At 44.4% G+C, this 23,045-nt stretch overlaps 1 protein-coding gene across 4 annotated transcripts in view; it reads left to right on the top strand.

Moving 5' to 3' along the window:
- The first annotated feature begins 3,343 nt into the window (after positions 1-3,343).
- Positions 3,344-23,045, top strand: part of arid4b (AT-rich interaction domain 4B) — a 79,898-nt gene continuing 60,196 nt past the window's right edge. For all 4 annotated transcript variants that reach the window (XM_083774555.1, XM_083774557.1, XM_083774556.1 and 1 more), the window contains exons 1-2: positions 3,344-3,581; positions 6,914-6,956. In XM_083774555.1, the coding sequence (XP_083630681.1) occupies positions 6,951-6,956 (6 nt within the window). In that variant the 5' untranslated portion in view covers positions 3,344-3,581; positions 6,914-6,950. The remainder of the gene's footprint in view (positions 3,582-6,913; positions 6,957-23,045) is intronic.

Here is a 23,045-nt window from a genome sequence, read left to right as displayed (position 1 = left end):
AGAGAGATGCAGCAATAAGGTCGTCATGAACGGGACTCGAACACGCGACGCGCTGTCAGTCAGGCCAGAGCCTATATGTGGCATGTGCCTGGACCACTATAGGCCACCTTTTGAAAACTTTTATAGTTATTAGTTACTAGTTACTTTGTAGATTTTGATTATTATTACAAAACATACATTAACCACTTCAGCTCTATATACATTTCAACCATTTAAAAATAGCCAATATCTACAAGCTCACTGCGATGCATTGTGAGCTTGTAGGCTATAGATCTGCTATTTTCAAAAGATTTGTATACATTTGAAAACTTCAAATGAGACATTCTGCACAATGAGGGTAGCCTACTTTAAGTACAATTTGATGCCAATACTTTTGTACTTTTACTCATAAGTAGGCTATAGGCTACTTGAATAAACGTACAAAAGTAAAAAAGAGTTACAAGTAAAAGTCCAACGTAGTTCTACATTGCACTGATTGCAGTATTGATACTTTTACTTATTAAACTAAAACATTTGAGTACTTTTTCCACCACTGACATTGGCTACCGTATTTGAAAATAGCCGAACTCCAACCTCGCATCGCTTTGTGAGCTTCTCAGCTTGGTGGAATATTTTTTTAACATTTTAACACAGATCTTGTGTGAAATATTTGAAATATTTTCAGATGAGGATTTGCAATCTGCATTTGTGGATCTATCTATGACACAAATGTTTGAGAGAGAAACTAGACCAAAATATAGCTGCAAGCAGCGCCAAGACGGGGCCAAGCAATAAGAAAAATCACACCTGTGTGAACTGAGCGGTGCAGGATGCTAAACAACAGCTGGCTGGCTGCAGTTATAGTTACAGTGCTCAGTGTGAATGGCCCTTTTAGGCTGCTCAACAATGCCACCTTACGTCACCCAGCGGTATTGCTGCTGTTCATACCCCAAATAGACCAGACCAGACCTGCTTATTGTGAAGTTCCATCGCTTTTGACCAAACGAGTCATGAGTTATGCCTGTTCAAAGTGCTCGTCATCACTGCTTGCAGCTATATTTATTTTTCAAATGTTCACGTACAAAAAGATAATGGTCTATAGCACCGCGTCCGGGTGTTGCTGTGCGGCTATGACGCGCGGCAATACTGTGCCGCGTCGCTGCGCACCCGATTCACAGACGGTGTGTGTTGGGCTTAAGACTCAGGGCTGTATTTTGCGTGTCTTAAGTACCAGGTCTTATTCCCTAACTTGAGTAAACTAAAAACCTGGAGGCGTGATCAATGCTCTTTGGCCACTCAGAATAGCCAAATGGCATTGATCACGCCTCCAGGTCTTTAGTTTACTCAAGTTAGGGAATAAGACCTGGTACTTAAGACACGCAAAATACAGCCATCAGTTTCAGATCTATTTGGCAAGACCCTCGAACGTGACTGCATGTATATTAGGGGCAGAAGAAGAATTTTCAGAAAACTGCAATTTTCATTGGCTCATAAAACATTCATTTTTTCATGTACAAAAATCGTATATTTTGATCAAATATCCCGGGTGGAAATAGATTTTTTTAAACTAGTTTTCATATCATTCAAAATAGTGGGTGATCTAAAGGTCAGAGGTCAAACGTCACATTTGGAGACATGTCACCTAACGTAAGCACAGGTAAATATGTAAAATTTGTTATTTGGCTTTTCTGCCTTTTATATTTTCAAGTGAAGTCAGTCAAGTGAGGTGGGTTCGGGGGGTGAGGCCAAGTAGGAGCCTGACCAGTTTGTTTTGGGAGGTCTGGAGCCTTGTTTTAAGGGCCTTTGAGGTGCTGTGGTACCAAGAGGTGGATGCATAGTCAAAGAAACCTTGTACGAGGGCTCCTGTTAAGGTCTTCAAGGTGTTTTTGCTGACCAGTGAGGAGATCCTGTAAAGGAATCTTGTTCTTTGATTGACTTTTTTGATTACGTTGGTGGCCATTTTATCACCGGAAAGATTGGCCTCCAGGATGGAACCTAGGTAGGTAATTTCATCTTTTCGTGTGATAATATTGTCACCCACTCTAACCAAGAAGCCATCTGCCTTGCTGAGTTTACTATTTGATCCGAAGAGGATGGATTCAGTTTTTCCCAGGTGTAAGGATAGTTTGTTATCAGCGAGCCAGGTGCAGATTCTACCGAGTTCAGAGCTGAGGGTCTTTTCAACCTGCAGTTTGTTCCTGTCCGAGACCAGCAGTGCTGAGTCATCTGCGAACAGGAACAAGTTGCAGTCACAAGCTGAAGTCATGTCGTTAACATAAATTAGGAACAGTAAAGGCCCTAGTATGCTTCCTTGTGGGACGCCACAGCTCACTGGGAGGGGAGGGGACAGTGTTCCGTTCACCTCCACCATCTGTTCTCTCCCCTCCAGGTAGGATTGCATCCAGCTCACTGATGTGCTATCAAAACCAATAGCTTTAAGCTTGTTAACCAGTATGGAGTGGTTCACGGTGTCAAAAGCCTTTTGGAGGTCCAGCATGACCATGCCGCAGTATTTTCCAGCATCCACCTCGTGTTTGATGTGATCGCTCAAATAGAGGAGGCATGTGTCAGTGGAGTGGGATGTTCTGAAACCAGATTGGAACTCGTACAGCAATTTATTAGAGGCAAGATACTTTTCAACCTGTTCATAGACTATTTTTTCCATCACTTTCGAGATGGAGCTTAGAATAGAAATAGGGTGGTAGTTGCCGGGTTCTAATTTACTCCCTTTTTTGTACAAGGGGGTTACTTTGGCCAGTTTAAAATCTTGGTGGACCTGTCCCCCAACCTCTATTGCCAAGTTTTGCTAAAACCGACTGCACGGTTAAGCCAGAACTGCTATTTTTGGCGGAAGGAGAAGAAGAAGAAAAACAGACAAATACAATTAAAAACTACCAACATTTACAAGCGATTTTACAGAAAGATTACCCCAAAGTCGCTTATAATAATCGGACATGGCAACATTGGTTGAGGAATTGTAGTCGTATTGACTCTGTGGTGTTTACCGCCCAATAGGATTTCGCCCTGCCGTTTGTCTTTTCGTATTTTTCTCTCGGATCAACCAATCACATTCCAGCTAACGTGTTCACCCCGTCGCAGTGTCCAATGGGAGGGCCGCGTTGAGTGCCGAGGCGGGGCTTTGTTGTGTATCTGGTGGTTATGCCTAATTTACGCCCCGTCGTACAACGGTGAGCCGCGCGACCCAGCACACTCCCGATCTACAAGCTCGCAGCCGCGAGCCGAATCTCCAGGAGGTGGGCTTGCAGATCGGCCATTTTCGGGCGCTCGACACCGGCGTGCGGACGACATACGAAACCGAGGCGTCAGTCATTAATGTCCAGAGAGGGGAGGGGAGGAGGAGAGATCAGAGAAAGAACTAGCAGCAGCACAGCAGCGGACTCGACGATCTGCAACAACCGCTTTACCCGATAGATCTACACACAGGCATACACACACACACACTACACAACATCAACGGAACGGACGACGTTTTATTTATTTTTTTGTAAACCCCTGGTCAGATTATAACACCTAAATGATCCTATGGATTACTAATACACTTTCATCGAAGAACGGACGTGTTTCTCCACTTGACAGCATCGGTAAGAGAAACAGCTTTCAATATATTTCGGAGGCGGACACAAAAAAAAAATGTTATTTCGGATATTCCAGCAGCTTTGGTGATGGCTGTTACCCACCGATACACCAAACCTCCAGGTTTAGGTTACAGGCTAAGTTATCGTTAACTACATCCAGGGAACGAATCACACAATGCATTTTTTAGAATAGATGAATGAATGAATGAATTCGGTAGGTACTATAGTAACCTATAGGTCACTATTAAACGCCTTTACAATCCAGCGTCCAAGAACACGGGGGGGGGGGGGGGGGTTGAAAAAAAACCCACCCAGTAATATAATGAAAAGATGGTAACTAAAGTTACAGACAGACGAATAGATCGTCGTTGAGGGGTGGAATCATGGAATGGCTCCTGATCGTCTGTCCGGGTCAGCGTAGTGTTGTGTTGTGTGTGTTGTTGAGCGGAGGAATTCTCTGCGAGGTGTCGTCGAATAGAATAGAATAGAAGGCTGTCTGTCTGTCTGTCTGTCTGTCGTAGCGTATAGTGCTCCATAATAGGCATTCAAAAGTCACAATATTACTCGACACCTTCTTCTTGGAGCTGTGTTGATGAACCTATACACATCGCATGATCCACCGGATCAGATATATTTGATCTAAAATAGTGCACGGCAGTGGTGGTGGTAGCCTATAGTTTGAGAAAGTGAATTCATTATTATTCCCACAGGCTTTTTTTTTTGTCCCGTCGCTTTAACGCCTGCTGCTGTCCACTCTAGTCTACTCTACTGTGTGTAACTTACATTGTACCAGTGAACTCAACCGTCTGCTCCAAAAACTGTTGTGTTGCTTTGCTGATGATGATGATGATGAAGTGGTATATTTGTCCTCTGTCGCGCTGCTATACACCAAACACATGATTATATTTGACATTCTCAGAGATTCACGGTATATAGTCAGTCTTCTTGCGTGACGGATGGATGGATCCCTATATATATATATCTAATCCAACATAATTTTTAGTAAAACGATCGAACAAATGGCTGGCATTTTATAGTTGCAGCCGGGCAGTAATAACGTTGTAATAGCGGATCGTTTCCAGTTTTAACATACACGGGGCGATAGTGAGAACACGGACTATTATTATGTGTTCATTGTTGAGCCAGCTTTGGGTTGGTGGTGGTGGTCTCTGTACTAGTAGGGCGGGTGACATTGTAGCCCCCGCGACCCTATTCGTCAACCTTTATAGACATACAAGATAACATTGACCGCGAATTCCCGTTTGTCACCATTCCAATCCCCCCAGTGGGGTTTCGTGTGTATAATTTGCGGGTACATTAATATCGTCGCGTTACAGGTCTCTCTCTCTCGCTCTCTCTCTCGCCACTGGCATCATGGTGACCTTGTTGCGAACCGCTCCGTCGATTTGTTCTCTTTGTCAGGGAAACCCTGATGTTTCTCAATGGATATATAGTCAGCAAAAAACAACAACACTGACCGAGCCCCGTCCGTCGTCAGATATGAACAAACAGTCGTCGTCTCATGCAAGAGAAAGAAAGGCGACTTCCATTCGAAAGTGCACGGTTATACTTTTTTCAACTTGCGTTCACATCATTGGTCGCGTTGTGTTTTTAGATCAATGTTCTGGGCTTGTGTTTTTGCTGTTGGGAGTCTCTCTCTCTACTCTGCTCTGCGGAGAACAGAACAGTGCGATGAGGGGGAAGTCAGCGCTCCCCTCCTCGACCAGTTTTCCTAAAATAATAATAGTACTAATAACATAATCAGACAAAATGACAAGCAGAACGAGGGCAGGTGAATGTGTGCGATTGTTTGATGGCAGCTCGGCTTTCGTTTGCCACAACAATGTTGCGTTGTGTTGTGATCTATTTTGAAGTAGTGCTTCTTGTTGTATGGGCAGACTGTCAGCAGCCAGCCCCAGAAATGGCGTCATCCTCCGCTGTATAGCGTACATTCAGTGCAGTGCAGACACAGTGCTGGACACAGTAAAAAAAAGCCCCCAGTGTTCAACATTTAACTCCGAGTCGAGTCTACATTTGGTTGCATTTGTATAGACTCAAAGTTACATGCTATTTGTTACATGTTCAACTGCTATTTATTTATTTTGCCACACTACGGTATATGTTGTAGGCTAGTCAAACCGTTTGTTAAACGATCACTAAAGATTCTAGCCCAGTGGCAGTGCACGATCTGTGAGCTATACTTTTATCATCTGTCACCTTAACTCGAATGGGATTCAGGTCAGGCAGCCCTTTCTGTGACAATGTCAGTGCATTTATTTATTACAAATGGGTGGTTAGTTAGTTGGTTACTGGTTAGTTGGATATTATTGATGAGTTACTTTTCTCTTTACTCGCCCCAGGCTGACCCCCCCCCCCCCCCCCCTGACTAGTACACACACACAGGGCATTACATAAACAGCTTTAGTTTAAACTTTAAACCAATGGACAGGTTCATGCTTTACTGCAACATGGATATTTGTATGAGTGTATTACATGTGTATACAGGTCCACATGTATGATGTATGAGGTGTGTGTGTGTGTGTGTGTGTGTGTGTGTATATATATATATCTATATCTATATCTATCTATATATATATATCTATATATATATAGATATAAACCTGTTCAAGTTAACCCATTTTGACCTGAGATCAGATTCTAAAAATGTCTTCTACATCCTGACAGTTTTCTGAAAAAGTGTCAGTAGTTCGATTTTTCAAAAATAGCAGACCTACAAGCTCGTAGCGTGCCACTCGGTGGCGCGCTATGAGCATGTAGATCTGCTATTTTTCAATAGCTAAAGCATAACATAATGCTTATAGTTGCCTGGAATGGGTTAACCAATGTATATTGCACCCCATTGTGTGCTTAAATGCATCAAATGGAAAGTTATGCCAGCGGTATAATGTGTTGGTTTATTTGGACTGATGAGTTGTTAACAATGTGTAGCAGCCAGCCCAGCAGGCAGCTGCAGGTCAACTGCTCTACTCACTGCTCACGGTGTTTTCCATGGCATGCACTGAGCACTGTTGTAGAAGTGATGTCATCATAACAGTAGCTCCTCTGACTGTGTGCAGAAACGCCAAATGATTGCTCTATCACATGTGGTTTTCCAACTTTTTAATTTCAATGACCAACATAACTCTGAGAGTATGCAAATGGCATAAAATCGACCTAAGAGGGTCCATTTTGGTTCCATTTGTATACTCTTATAGTGTTGCAGACCCGCGAGGGTCCATTTAGAACCCCTTCAAGGAACCCTGCAAGGGTCCCTGGACTCCACTGTGAGAACTAAAGCATCTTTTCTCTTCTAACGTTTGGCTGATCTCTATTTTCAGATTTGTTACGCTGGGCACCAAGAGGACTCATTGAAAGATGAAGGTACGTTCAGATATTAAATACAAATCTCTCCATACTGTAACACAAGGTGCAGGCCACTGTCAATAAAACATTTACTGTGCTGCATGATGTTTTGCAAAAAATTACTGCTGTTTGCAAACCTCAAGTCTGCCTTCACTGTGCAGTGCACCATTAGATTAGAAAATAGAAGGATGTTTTATTTACATAAAAGTCTTTACTATTTTGATTGCAACACCAATGGCTGGTATTTGTTTGGGAAATAAGTTGCAATGCAAGTTATTAGATTGTTTCATCATTAATGAAACACAATTGTACTACTCATTTTGCTTGTCGGCTTTGAACTTGGCTGCCTGTGCTGCTGTTGCCATGGCAGCCATACAGTATACAGAGTGATACCCTGCAGAATCATTTAAAATCCAATTTGTATTAATTGGTATGACATGATGAGTGAAAAGCTTGTTGTATTTCTGGTTTTATTTACTTTTTGACATAAGATCTTCAGTCACAGTGTTTTATGTTAAATTGGTTGTTCAGTAATGAAGTTTTTGTTTTTGGAAAATTCATAGAGAAGGCATGGCAGTTACGTTGGAGAACGATGTATCCATGAGTAACTGTCTATTTGTGTATATGTATTATTATATATGTACAATTTTGTGAGTGTCTTGTAAGCCCGTGCGGGCTGGGCATCTTATGATGTAGGACACTTTAATAAAAAATCTATCTGTCACACTATCCAATATGTAGCAGAGGAGGGTCTGAGATGAGAATGAAAATGTGTTTTCAATATAATAGGGTACAGTATGTTGTTATATTGTTCCTTGTATTGATTGATGCACTGTACAATACATTCCATGATCAATCAGACCACAGCGACATATGGGGATATAACAATATATCGTGGATTGATCTGCAATGATTCATTTTTGTGTTAATTATGCCTCCGGTGGGTGGCAGTGCATCAGGAGCTGTAGAGCAACCGCTTGGGAATCTGAAGGTTCCCGGCTTGGTCGCTGGCTCCCCCTGGCTTATACTCTAAGGGCTCCATTTTCGCAAAATGATAAAAAAGGCAAAGAAGTTTAGGTATAAGGGGTTTAGTGGTGACGAAAATGGAGCCCTAAGTGTCCTTGAGCAAGACACCAAACCTCGGACTGCTCCCGATGAGTAGGTTCAGGTTGGTGCCTTTCATTGGTTACCTCTGCTGTTAGTGTGAATGGGTGAATGTAAAGCGCTTTGGACAGTGAGTGGTGCCATATGATGCCACACTTGGAGCAAATCAAATGAGTAGCTAACAGACAATGTAGCAAAGTGTCCCATCATTATTTATCAAAATAATGAATCTGACAGAATAGTAGAAAGCCAATTAATTAGCGTAGACCATACAGAAACACTGATATGAAACATAATACTGTAATTGAATAATCATCTGCCAGATCAGTGTGGAAAACAATTAACCAGCGCAGCACCATTTGCCATATTGTTTCATTTTATTTTGTTATAGCTGTATGTTTTTGAGTTTGATCGCAAATTGGTTTACTCATCCTAACACCTGGCTTTAACATTAATTCTAATCTCAAAATGAGATTTCATACTTAATTGAAGGCTGTGATTTCTCTATTTTAGAGCCATTCTAAGTACTACTGTACACATTATTCTCCTGTAGTTTAGCTACAAGATGATTATTGGCTGGGTGCATAAATATGTTGTCACAAGATCATGACCGTATTTTGTTTTTCCAAGTAGCTTACAAGGCAACCTAGAGGTGTGCATAGTTGAATTGCTTAAGTGGTCAAATTTGCCAACACAAATTGTTTTGAACTGTCGGGGCTGCTTAGTATGAGCCTTTTGTGGTCAAGCAATGGATTGGAATGTCTTGCCATAATGCCTCAGTCTGATAGCATTTGGGTGTTGTTGGAATGATGTTGTTCTTCCGTCAGTTTATCCAGTCATCTTGCTCCTGCTCTTGTCCTTTCCTCCGTAACTGAGTTTACTTATATTATGGTAATGCAGTCAGTCAGTCAGTGCACTGGTCTAAACACACACTAATGAGTTGGATAATTAATCAATTTAGGCCAAGTTCATGCTTCAGTCTGTAAATCGGAAATCCTTAGAATTCTACAAACTCCTACATTTAATTATTCCAAATCATCCACAACTTTATTAGTAAATTGTTTCTAGCTCGCTGTTCAAGCTCAGATGAAATATGTTAAGCCTTCAGTAGACAAGACCTATGACGTTTGATGTTAAAGGGCCATTCCACCCCTTTTGCAACCAGATCTTATTTGAATGATGTTTAGGACACAAGAAACACTTTTTTGTGTGCGTGATATGTGTTACTTTTTAGATATTTTAGTATTTCAAAGTGCCTGTGATGTCACAGGCACTGGTCTCACTTTCCTCCCTATATTGTCTCAGTAAGACAGCCTCCCCCCTCTCCACAAGGAGGAGCAGTGCACCAAAGCATTATGGTCATTGTAGGAATTCCGTAATCATGTCAAACCCTAGTCAAACACACAGACTACATAATCTTTCTGGCTATAGGGTGCAAATTTCAAATTGTTCTACTGTTATCTACTACAAATACTGTTAACATTGAGTGACTGCAGTTTCTTCCAGTGGTGAAATGTCCCTTTCAGGACATGTATCCAGTTATGGTGACTGTCTGCTACATAACATAGTAATGGATAGAGTTGCCAGGTCAAGAGATACGATTGTGATTCTGTTTAATATGGTCGATTAGAAAATGTGTGTGTGCCTTGAGCGATGTGAACTAGACGACCTTTTAATGGGGATTTGTATTGAGTTTGTTTTTCAAACGTTTCAAATCTATTTTGAAGAGGTTCTTTCAGGCTTATTCCCACAGACGAGAGGATAAGTCAATATAGTCAGCTGTGCCAGCCTGCCAGGTTTCCCAAGTTAATCATAATGCCAGGCAGGCATAAAGTGTGCCCGGGCCGGTGCCCAGAGTGCTTTGACTGCATTGTCCCCGGAATACTTCCACATCAGTACATTTTATCTCTTTATACTATATATGTCTGGTAGGAGGCTTTTAGGACGGATTTAAAGCCAAGTGTTTTAATTTTAGGATGCCAATTGTGGAAGATGATAAGCAATGACAATTGTTAGGTTATTCTTGGATTCTGTAAAGGCTTAGGTTGTGCAGATGGCAGATGGATGTGTATTAAACGGGAGGGGAATTTGGCACAGGAATTTGAAACCTCTGAGTCAATATCCGTTTGTATTTAAAAATGGCTATTAGAAGCCATTCCAGAATCCAGAGCCACGATACTAGGCAAACATGTCAAGGAAATCAGTCAGAAATGGCTTCTGACTGATTTGACCGACGCAGAGAATTATCATATTTTGGAGTGACATTATCTATAATGTATAATAATACTTTAGCCTGCAGAGAATGATTCCTTCTGCGTGGTATCGGGTTAGGATAGAATTTTTGTGAGGACATTTTGTAGGTAAAATGTTATGCAAAAGTACTACATTTAAGTTGTTTGATTAATATATAACTTCAAAAGTGCCCATGTCGGAGCGCAGATCTCCGCCAGGATGGGTTGGATACCCAGGGCTGTGGGGCCCTTGGCAGATCTCCACCAGGATGCGTTGGATACCCAGGGCTGTGGGGCCCCTGGCAGATCTCCACCAGGATGCGTTGGATACCCAGGGCTGTGGGGCGGAGTCACAGCTTGACGCTCTGAATACGCGCCGTGGTGTCAGTGTATGGCTCAACATGTCAGTTTGTCACCCCCTTCACATTCAGTAGATCCTGTGATCTTTTGTGGCCAGATGTAATTTCCTGTGGTCTAGTAGGATTATAAATAAATAATACAAAAATTTATCGCCATAATATTTTGTAAAAAAATACATATTTAGCCCCATGTTCAAATGCCTGTCAGAAATAGCTAAAATCGCTAAAACGAAAGAAATCAGCAAATGAAAAAAACACTCATCTTTTACTTTCACTAATAACAACCTAAAATCTGAACCTTGGTTGAAAGAAACTAAAGTTGTCATTTTAAGTTTTGTGAAATGCTCAGGGACATGACAGTGATGACACCTCGACAAATCCGTTTTGTCAAGGTTTTGGACAAAATTCGCAAGAGTAGTAACGTATGTAAAGTATGTTTTGAAGAAAATGTAAAATGTAAAAAAAGTCAGGCAGAAATGGGCGGGTCCAATATGTGGAGTTGTGTCATGATCCAAGTAATTCAGGGGGAGAATTTGTTTGTATAGCCTACATTTTATTTATATTGCACCTTACATTTGAAAAACAAATCTCAAAGTTGAAAAAATTAAAAAAGAACGGGCACGGTGACGTGGCACAGTCGGTAGCGCTGTCGTCCTCACAGCTAGAAGGTCCTGGGTTTGATTCCTGCTGGGGACGCTGGGGGCGTGTCGTCTCCTCCGCGTCATCAGTGCCCATACGGTACACGAGGCGGGGTTGGCGAAAGGGCCTTTCTGTCTGGAGTTTGCATGTTCTCCCTGTTTTTTGTTTTTTGTTTTTCTCACAAAAAACATGCAGTAGCCTAGGCCTGGTCTCTATACTGCCTCCCCCTAGCCAGCCGGGGCGCCTGATGGAGGGGAAAGGAACTGGTTGGAATAACGTGTTCCTTCCACGCGTTACGTCCAACCGGGGAAACTCCCCCCCTGTCAGGTGAAAAGAAGCGGCTTGGACTCCTGATGCATTGAAGGAAACACAAGGTCAGTCCGTTGCTCTCCCCAGGTTGGCGGAGGGAGTGTAGGGCCCAGGATTACATTAGATTAGTAGTTTGTTAAAAAATGAGAAAATATATACACATGTAGTACACACATAGGGCCTGATTCTTCAACGTGTTTCCGCTGATATATTGCCGTGACGCTGGCGGAAAGGCATTTACGTGGATTTCCCACATTAATTTGGAATTCATGGAAATGGCCGTGAACTTGACGCTGACTTTGTTTCTTCGGAAACTCCGCTATTTCCTCCGCCACCTCTTTAGGTGGCGGAGAAATTTGCGGAAGCATACACTTGCATATAGATTTATTCAGAAGGCTTTAGTCTTCATGCTGAATCAATAAATAGTCCCCAAATCTCAGATAAAATATGTAGGCATGTGCCCCCAACATATTGGTCGATCAGCACATAAAAAAACGATATATATATATATATATATATATATATATATATATATAAAAGCCGAGTGCACTTGCATTGCATGCATTCTAGAGGCAAGTTAGCCTATAGAGTCCCATAAGGAAACTGCCCCTGCAAGCCCCGACACCTTTTATTTATTTATTAGGATATTTCTATAGCATGCCATGCGCGATTGCGCTGCTCACTGGACAGCCTTCTCTAGGCTACTCGCAGTGCAACGCGTTGTGAGCTTGTAGATCGGCTCTCGCGGACTGCATGTTAAAAAACAAACTCACAATTATAATAAGAACATAGGCCTACACTTATCTGCATTTTGCACTGTACGAATCTAACGGGGGGGGGGGGGGGGGGGGGGGCAGACAGCAGCGTGCTGCCGATCCGATTCACATTGGAAAATGAATAGGGCTAATTAGCCCTATATAAAAAAATAGAAGACCACATTTATAGCCTAATGAATGCAGCGTGTTTGAAAGTCGGCCAGTCATATCAGTTTTAAACCAGCTCACCTCCACTCGTGAACATGACGGACAGACAGACAGAATTTATAATAATGTAGGCCTATATTGATATTGATCACATGGATGCCACACACAGAATAGTTTAACTCACTGGATAAACTCACTGGATTATAATTTCTTCAGACAAGAGGATCCCAGGCCTACGAGGTAGGCCTATAATATATTTACTTATGAATGTATGGGGCTATGGGCTACTGTTCTTTATCGCGCAACAGTGTCGAGGGCCCATGCAGCCCCCCTCCCTCTCTCGTCTCTCTCTCTCTCTCGCTCTCTCTGAAAAGACGACTTTTGCATTGACATAATATCGGATATGTTTTACCTCTGCAAAGGTGTGAGTGAACACCCGCCTTGGTCCCGAACTTAATTAAATAAATTATAATTATATTGCTTCAGCGGAGCACGCACCATTGTAAGCTTGGATATAGCAGTGACCGCGGCTGTGATCTCAGACAAACTGCTGTCTGCTGAGTCATGCTTGAAGCCTTTTATGGTCGATATGGGGCGTGGATCAATGCAGATGAGGTTGTCGGTTGCTTTTCCGATCACTTTGCACCCGCTGCTTTCAGTATGACATACACCTGCGATACGCCAGCGCACCTGTGGTACACACCACTCTCTGAATAACACGTCATCTCAACGTAGCTTGATCGGACGGATAAATACGATATCTGTTTCCGTCACCGTTACACTCTGGCGCATTTCGTTTTTGAAGAATCAGGCCCATAGTGTGTGTGTGTTGTGTGTGTGTGTGTGTGTGCGTGCGCCGTGCATGCGTGTTTTTTATGGAGGGACAGATAGTAGGCTGACAGGAAATGGGGAGAGAGATGGGGGGGGGGGGGGGGAAGACATGCAGTAAAGGCCGTCGGGATCGGGAGTCGAACCCGCGGCACACTGCCAGACTGGATTACCAGCCAAGGTGCCTGGACCACTGAGCCATGGCCCAGGCCTGCATTTCCTCTCTTGTTTAAAGCCGGCCATGCTGTATTGTCAAGGCAACCCTCTGCCAAAGCACGAGTCACTGATATTGAGGTGACTCTACTCTGACAAAGAGCTAATTCACAGTGGGATTATTGTGCAGCGTGTGAGCTAGGCTGGGGGGAGTGTAGTAATTATTTTCTGCATGCCTCTGTCTTCCATGAAACGTACAAGTACATTAATTATGCCACAATGTGGTTTTATTATACAATTACTTTTGTTATTCTTGCCTAAGTAGTTCTTCAGGCTTAATATCTATAGTTAGTTTGTGAGATGGAAGTCCGTGTAGCTCATACTGATGTAGCGACAGTGTAATGACACCCACATTCCTATTACATCCATCACACACGGCTGTTACATTTCTTTTTGTATTGTAATATGCTTATAGCCACATCTTTGCATTTCAATACTCAACGGTAGACTATAAGGTGAGATGAAGTTTGAAAACATGAATATGAATATAAATATCCCTGAATAGGCATTGTGCCAGCTCTGATCACCGGATACAGACTTTTATTTGAAAGGCTATAAAGGAATATAAACAAACTACAACAACTTCAATAAATAAAGCAATGCTTGAAATGACGGCAATCATTACAGCATTATTTATTTTAACCCATTGAAACCGGGAAAGGATCTGTGTCATTTTTAGTGTTGGCTATTCATAAAGAGCCGGTATTCAAGCTCACAACGTGTGCCGCACTGCAAGCTTGTACATCTGCTATTTTAGTCTTTTCAACTGTTTTGAAAACTCTTGAAAGAACTATACTGATTAAGAATTGGGCATTTTTGTTGAAGCGGCCCCAAGTCTTAATGGGTTAAAGCTTGTTGTGCCTTTCCTATTCAAGAGTGAAGATAGTAAAGTGATTAGTCGGCGGCCTTAAGACAGAAAGTACATCTTTTGGCTCTGGGCCAACAGACTGGAGTCCTTCCTTTTCTCACTGCTGGACTAACGGTTTAGGGCTTACCTGACCCTAGACGTAATGCCGGGTCATAAAACCTTCAGACAAACATGTGTGGCACACTTCCCTTTTGATAGCGGGGATGTATTTCAGTAATACTATATACTTCATTTTGAGCCCTCTGGGAAGTTCCTTTTGAACAGTAGTGGCTGGTTTCGACCGTGGTGTGTGTTGTGTTGAATCGACTGCTGAAATGTTAATGACCTCAGTGTTTGTATTGAGCAGAACTTGTGCTGTGTTGCTGCCATTGTATTGAGCAGAACTTGTGCTGTGTTGCTGCCGTTGTATTGAGCAGAACTTGTGCTGTGTTGCTGCCGTTGTATTGAGCAGAACTTGTGCTGTGTTGCTGCCGTTGCCAGTGTCATATATTTTCTTCAGTGAGGACAGAATGTTTTCAGCCACGAGATCTTTTACTGACTCGGGACATTTTTGTTTTCTCTGTCCACAAACGCATCGCGTTTGCTGAGAAAGCACAAGCACTTAAAATATTAACAGTAAAATCCTTAGTGTTAATGTAACCCTGAATAGTGTACACACATGGAACCCAATCCACCACACTTTGTCACTTACAGTTCCATTTGGTTCCATTTGGTTCCACTCTTCCGAGTTTGACTGTGTTGGTTTCGCTTCACACACAGACAAAGCGATAGTGATGTACTCTTGCGTACTTGGTATGTATCACACACAGACAAAGCGTTAGTGATGTACTCTTATGTACTTGGTATGTATGACCTGTGCTGAGACTAAATTGGCTCGAGTACTTCAGCGCCGAGATGATCAGCGCGCCATGACCTCTGCCTCTGGTTTCATCCTCTGTTGGAGAAAAGCCTCCTGTTCGAGATCATCATTTAAAGCCCTGGGATTATCATTTCTCAGTTTTTCTCAGTTGCACTCTTTTAACCTCCAAGTCGTTTTGACAGTTTAGATAGGTATGTCTCATAATAATCTTTCCATGTCAGTGGGAGCTGCATTTTGGGTTTTTTACCACAGTCTTGTTTATTCAACATGTCAGGGTATACATTGTATCAAATAGTGATGTACTTACAACATATGTGTAATATGTCTTCTACATATAGATGCCATATAATCACTATAAAGCGTCGCAGTCCCTCCCCCTTTCAGAACAACGAGTGGCCCAGGAAATGAATCGCAATGCATTTGTGCCATAGGCATTTCGTGCTTTATTTATTTAAAGACCTTTTAAGCGTCGTACGAAGCCAACTCTTGTCGTGACAAATCATGACAACACACACAATATTTCGGGCCAAACAAATAATTAGAAAGTAGAAAAAACCCCGGCTTTTTTTGTTGTTTTTCTTCTTTGTAATTATTTGTTTGGTCCAAAATATTATGTGTGTTGGCTTCGTACGACGCTTAAAAGGTCTTTAAATAAATAAAGCACGAAATGCCTATATGGCACAAATGCATTGCGATTCATTTCCTGGGCCACTCGTTGTTCTGAAAGGGGGAGGGACTGCGACACTCTATAATATAAGAGAATAGTATAGGTACACAAAACAATATGCAGATTAGTGTGCTAGTATCAAAACTAAGAAATTGTATAATCCTACACTGGCAGGGAAGTGGCGGTTTGACCGTTACAAACCGCTTATCCTAAATCAAGTTTCAGAGCTAAAACAAACAAGACGAACACATAAATCGACAAAAAAAACGACACACAACATGGCATCCCACACCCAGCTGCGTCGGACTGCGAGATCACGTCTTAGCATGCTCAAATTCAGGCTTAAACTCAATCAATCTGGAACAGCATGGAACTGTATTTGGTAAATGTTTGAAAAGTCATAATTGCTTATGCCGTATAGCAAGTTCATTTTTACACATCAGCAGCAGCACTAGGTGAATAGCCCAATAGGCGGTCTTAGATACTGCGGTGCCCTGTTCTCTGCATGCCAATATTGTAGGTGAGAGCTGCTCTTGTTTAGGTGCTGGAGGTGTGCTGCTCTTGTTTAGGTGCTGGAGGTGTGCAGCTCTTGTTTAGGTGCTGGAGGTGTGCAGCTCTTGTTGGGTGCTGGAGGTGTGCAGCTCTTGTTGGGTGCTGGAGGTGTGCAGCTCTTGTTTAGGTGCTGGAGGTGTGCAGCTCTTGTTAGGAGGTGTGCAGCTCTTGTTAGGAGGTGTGCAGCTCTTGTTAGGTGCTGGAGGTGTGCAGCTCTTGTTTAGGTGCTGGAGGTGTGCAGCTCTTGCTTAGGTGCTGGAGGTGTGCAGCTCTTGTTTAGGTGCTGGAGGTGTGCAGCTCTTGTTTAGGTGCTGGAGGTGTGCAGCTCTTGTTTAGGTGCTGGAGGTGTGCAGCTCTTGTTAGGAGGTGTGCAGCTCTTGTTAGGTGCTGGAGGTGTGCAGCTCTTGTTTAGGTGCTGGAGGTGTGCAGCTCTTGTTTAGGTGCTGGAGGTGTGCAGCTCTTGTTTAGGTGCTGGAGGTGTGCAGCTCTTGTTAGGTGCTGGAGGTGTGCAGCTCTTGTTTAGGTGCTGGAGGTGTGCAGCTCTTGTTAGGTGCTGGAGGTGTGCAGCTCTTGTTAGGTGCTGGAGGTGTGCAGCTCTTGTTCGGTGCTGGAGGTGTGCAGCTCTTGTTAGGTGCTGGAGGTGTGCAGCTCTTGTTTAGGTGCTGGAGGTGTGCAGCTCTTGTTCGGTGCTGGAGGTGTGCAGCTCTTGTTTAGGTGCTGGAGGTGTGCAGCTCTTGTTTAGGTGCTGGAGGTGTGCAGCTCTTGTTTAGGTGCTGGAGGTGTGCAGCTCTTGTTAGGTGCTGGAGGTGTGCAGCTCTTGTTTAGGTGCTGGAGGTGTGCAGCTCTTGTTAGGTGCTGGAGGTGTGCAGCTCTTGTTTAGGTGCTGGAGGTGTGCAGCTCTTGTTAGGTGCTGGAGGTGTGCAGCTCTTGTTCGGTGCTGGAGGTGTGCAGCTCTTGTTCGGTGCTGGAGGTGTGCAGCTCTTGTTTAGGTGCTGGAGGTCTGCAGCTCTTGTTCGGTGCTGGAGGTGTGCAGCTCTTGTTAGGTGCTGGAGGTGTGCAGCTCTTGTTAGGTGCTGGAGGTCTGCAGCTCTTGTTAGGTGCTGGAGGTGTGCAGCTCTTGTTAGGTGCTGGAGGTCTGCAGCTCTTGTTAGGTGCTGGAGGTGTGCAGCTCTTGTTAGGTGCTGGAGGTGTGCAGCTCTTGTTAGGTGCTGGAGGTGTGCAGCTCTTGTTTAGGTGCTGGAGGTGTGCAGCTCTTGTTCGGTGCTGGAGGTGTGCAGCTCTTGTTAGGTGCTGGAGGTGTGCAGCTCTTGTTTAGGTGCTGGAGGTGTGCAGCTCTTGTTTAGGTGCTGGAGGTGTGCAGCTCTTGTTTAGGTGCTGGAGGTGTGCAGCTCTTGTTAGGAGGTGTGCAGCTCTTGTTAGGAGGTGTGCAGCTCTTGTTTAGGTGCTGGAGGTGTGCAGCTCTTGCTTAGGTGCTGGAGGTGTGCAGCTCTTGTTAGGTGCTGGAGGTGTGCAGCTCTTGTTTAGGTGCTGGAGGTGTGCAGCTCTTGTTTAGGTGCTGGAGGTGTGCAGCTCTTGTTTAGGTGCTGGAGGTGTGCAGCTCTTGTTTAGGTGCTGGAGGTGTGCAGCTCTTGTTTAGGTGCTGGAGGTGTGCAGCTCTTGTTTAGGTGCTGGAGGTGTGCAGCTCTTGTTTAGGTGCTGGAGGTGTGCAGCTCTTGTTTAGGTGCTGGAGGTGTGCAGCTCTTGCTTAGGTGCTGGAGGTGTGCAGCTCTTGTTGGGTGCTGGAGGTCTGCAGCTCTTGTGGTGCTGGAGGTCTGCAGCTCTTGTTTAGGTGCTGGAGGTGTGCAGCTCTTGTTGGGTGCTGGAGGTCTGCAGCTCTTGTGGTGCTGGAGGTCTGCAGCTCTTGTTTAGGTGCTGGAGGTGTGCAGCTCTTGTTTAGGTGCTGGAGGTGTGCAGCTCTTGTTTAGGTGCTGGAGGTGTGCAGCTCTTGTTGGGTGCTGGAGGTGTGCAGCTCTTGTTAGGTGCTGGAGGTCTGCAGCTCTTGTGGTGCTGGAGGTCTGCAGCTCTTGTTGGGTGCTGGAGGTGTGCAGCTCTTGTTAGGTGCTGGAGGTGTGCAGCTCTTGTTAGGTGCTGGAGGTGTGCAGCTCTTGTTAGGTGCTGGAGGTGTGCAGCTCTTGTTTAGGTGCTGGAGGTGTGCAGCTCTTGTTTAGGTGCTGGAGGTGTGCAGCTCTTGTTTAGGTGCTGGAGGTGTGCAGCTCTTGTTAGGAGGTGTGCAGCTCTTGTTAGGAGGTGTGCAGCTCTTGTTGGTGCTGGAGGTGTGCAGCTCTTGTTTAGGTGCTGGAGGTGTGCAGCTCTTGTTTAGGTGCTGGAGGTGTGCAGCTCTTGTTAGGTGCTGGAGGTGTGCAGCTCTTGTTAGGTGCTGGAGGTGTGCAGCTCTTGTTTAGGTGCTGGAGGTGTGCAGCTCTTGTTTAGGTGCTGGAGGTGTGCAGCTCTTGTTTAGGTGCTGGAGGTGTGCAGCTCTTGTTTAGGTGCTGGAGGTCTGCAGCTCTTGTTTAGGTGCTGGAGGTCTGCAGCTCTTGTTTAGGTGCTGGAGGTCTGCAGCTCTTGTTAGGTGCTGGAGGTGTGCAGCTCTTGTTAGGTGCTGGAGGTGTGCAGCTCTTGTTAGGTGCTGGAGGTGTGCAGCTCTTGTTTAGGTGCTGGAGGTGTGCAGCTCTTGTTAGGAGGTGTGCAGCTCTTGTTAGGAGGTGTGCAGCTCTTGTTGGGTGCTGGAGGTGTGCAGCTCTTGTTTAGGTGCTGGAGGTGTGCAGCTCTTGTTTAGGTGCTGGAGGTGTGCAGCTCTTGTTAGGTGCTGGAGGTGTGCAGCTCTTGTTAGGTGCTGGAGGTGTGCAGCTCTTGTTTAGGTGCTGGAGGTGTGCAGCTCTTGTTTAGGTGCTGGAGGTGTGCAGCTCTTGTTTAGGTGCTGGAGGTGTGCAGCTCTTGTTTAGGTGCTGGAGGTCTGCAGCTCTTGTTTAGGTGCTGGAGGTCTGCAGCTCTTGTTCGGTGCTGGAGGTGTGCAGCTCTTGTTAGGTGCACTCTTGTTATGTGCACGCTCTTGTTAAAAGTTTTATCTGATATTGATTTTATTTATTTTTTGCCGGGGGGGGGGGTCGATTAATCGATTATTAATCGCCAGAGCTGTAGATTATTCGATTGGGCAAATGGTCACTTTGTGGCATCCCTAGGAGGTGTGCAGCTCTTGTTAAGGTGCTGGAGGTCTGCAGCTCATTACGAGTTGGCACAATGCGCAACACCTCCCACCCAGAGCCACAGGACTTCCACCTCCGCAGGCTTTTGTCAACTTGATTGGTTGAAATCTGAGTGGGAGAGAAAAAACCCTGCTGTGTGTCGCCGAGAGAGAGTCACGAGCGTGGGGAAATTAAACTGCAGGGACAGTGTCTTCCAGACACCGGCATAATATAGGCTGAAAGGAATGATCAAACAATGGAATGGAATTCCCTTTATCCGTGCCCTACTAATGAGTGCAGGAGGAAATGGAGGGCCATTATCAGTGGAAATAACAAACCTACTATTTGTGTTGGCTTGAGCATGACGAATGTAAATCTGGCCTCGGTAGGGAGGTTTTATCAGCCCTCCCTCGTTGAGTTGGGGAGGTCTGGCCGCCACAGCTGTCAAGATAACCCACATGCCCTCTCTCTCTCTCTCTCTCTCTCTCTCTCTCTCTCTCTCTCTCTCTCCATGGCTCTGAAGCTGGGGTCCCTTTTCAGAGGAAGAAAAGAACAGGCTTAACTGCAGGGAAAGTCAAAGAGGCTTATTGGTGCAAATGGAAAATAAGACAAAAACACTGATGGGGCCTGTGTGTGTGCACTACAGTAGCACGTACAGTATGCTGCAAGCAGTCAAGCCTCGTGCTGCTGCTGCCTATAGTACAGTATACTACCAGAGAAACGGTCAGCCGGTGGAACTGGCTTTGCTGTGTCATGTAAATGCTGTGTTTGGCCGGCCGGGCCAGACTGCGCCAAAAGACTAATGAGGCGGAGGGACTGGAGTACTATAGCACTCTGCCCCTGGATCCCCATCTGTCAGAACCCCTCTCTCTGCCCCTGGATCCCCATCTGTCAGAACCCCTCTCTCTGCCCCTGGATCCCCATCTGTCAGAACCCCTCTCTCTGCCTCGGCATGGGAACAGGGGCAGGCTTCTTGCCCCGGTTCTGTCCTGCCCTGCCCTGACTGTGACCAGCCTTCAGCTGCTGTTTAAATACGCAAAGTGCATGGCTCCTCAGATTCTTTCTTTTAACAAGAATTCTTGTCTTCGAATCAACTGGAGCTGGTGATGGGGGTGGGGGGGGGGGGGGGGGGGGATGATGTCACTCGGCAGCATTTGTGCATTTTTCTGCCTGATGTGCTGTTGGGCTAACTCCCAGCAGAAGCAGCCTGGGAGCTGATCATGAGGATAATACAACGCTGTTGGCTGAAGACTCTGGATCAAAAAGTGCCAGTGTGTGCTGTAACTAGGACTTAATTCTGCGTACGGTAACTCTCTGGGAAGTGTCTTCTTGTACCAGAGGCATCAGGCATCAGGCAGCACAACACTATATGTGGAGCTCCAGGAGACAGTAAAGGTCCCTGAGTGCACACTGCTACGTCTTTTTTCCGTCAGTTTTCCGAAAAACGTGTCCAGTGTTTCTCAACGATGCTTGGACAGTCAGGGACACAGTGGCCACTGACTTTTTGTGATCAAACTTGTCGCCTTAGAGTAAAAGGCGACCCCACACATTCACACAGAACCTTTAATGGTGACGCACACACAATGAATGTCCCGAAAGAAAACTTTAGGCTACGGCTGTAAAACCCAGATCGGTTCTGAGACAGCAGGAGAGACTTGAGGCCTATTCATACTCCAGTTTTAGGTGATAAGGTGACCCCACGGTGGTTAGTAAAAAATGTAACGTAAGCAGTGAAGCGCTTACCGCCGCAGAGTATGAATAAGGCCTTTAAGGAGAAAATAAATCCTGAATCCATTGTTCTGATGTGAGGAGAACAAGTGTGGCCTAAAAAAACCCAGAAACCCCCCCCCCCCCCCCACTGCAAGTCTTCTGTGTGTTCCTCCAGGAAATGTTGATGTTGTGAAAAGATGACATCAAACGCATTGTTTCCGTCATGAGGCATAATGTACAGTACGCCCAATGAAACTAAGTATTGGCAAGAGTTGCACTTATTTTTCGACAGGCTTGTTTATGCTGCGTCAGTCAGTCCTCCTATACTGTACAGGAAGAAGGGTGTTCCCTCCCTTTCGACAGATATTATCATCATGACTGCCAGCCAGCCAAGGTTGACGTAATATGGCATGCAGGGCAGGCTACTGAGCTGAGCACAGGAGGCAACCCTACTGTGAGAGAGCGCTCATATTATTTAGACTACTCTACAGTAAAAGGCTCAGTGTTTAAACACATTTAGGCCTGACATCGAAATAAATAAAAAGTCTTCTGAAAGAATATATTATATTCAAAGATTTGTGCCACATTTTCACGGTTTTTCAAAAATAGCAGACCTATGAGCTTGTAGATCTGCTATTTTTCAATAGCTAAAGTAGAACATAATGCTTAGTTAAAACACCAAAAGGGGTTCCTGCCCAAAATGGGTTAAGTCTGAGAGTGTACATGTAGCAAAATGTGACCAGCAAGGGTCCATTTAGGGTAAAAATGTATACATGGAAAATAATTAATAATAATAAATAAATACACCTTTTTAATTAATTACACCAGCTTTTGCCAGTAAATACACTGCTTTGTTGGTCACAGGGCCACAACTACTACTTATGTTCTTACTAATTGTTTTATCGATTGCTATTTTAAATTAAATTAAATGTCTTTAATACACAACCGGTAAACGAGTCGAGGTGAAAGACTAATTGATTATTGCTAATCAATTAGTCTAATGAATCTCCTAAGCCGTTTGTTGCGCAATAGAGCCGCACAGAAATACAGAAAATAGCAGCTACAAGCTACCAACGCATTTGTTACAAGTGAGGTGTAGATCTATTATTGTCGGTACTTTTGCAAAGGAAAATCATGTTGATTATTTTTGTAAAATCAATTATGTTTTATAATCAATACAATCAATTTAGTTTAAATAACTGTTGCACCCCTATACTTTGGTAATAGCTGATTCAACCATTTTACATTTTTCACTTGGTAAATCGACTATCAATTCAGTGTACCTGAAGCTGACCATAGGTCAGTACCTGAAGCTGACCATAGGTCAGTACCTGAAGCTGACCATAGGTCAGAGTACCTGAAGCTGACCATAGGTCAGTACCTGAAGCTGACCATAGGTCAGAGTACCTGAAGCTGACCATAGGTCAGTACCTGAAGCTGACCATAGGTCAGTACCTGAAGCTGACCATAGGTCAGTACCTGAAGCTGACCATAGGTCAGTACCTGAAGCTGACCATAGGTCAGAGTACCTGAAGCTGACCATAGGTCAGTACCTGAAGCTGACCATAGGTCAGTACCTGAAGCTGACCATAGGTCAGTACCTGAAGCTGACCATAGGTCAGAG

This window comes from Protomyctophum parallelum (assembly GCF_964188405.1).
Source record: "Protomyctophum parallelum genome assembly, chromosome: 10".
NCBI classification, from domain to species: domain Eukaryota; kingdom Metazoa; phylum Chordata; class Actinopteri; order Myctophiformes; family Myctophidae; genus Protomyctophum; species Protomyctophum parallelum.
The sequence above is the reverse complement of the archived record's forward strand: the minus strand, read 5'-3'. Positions and strand labels throughout refer to the sequence as shown.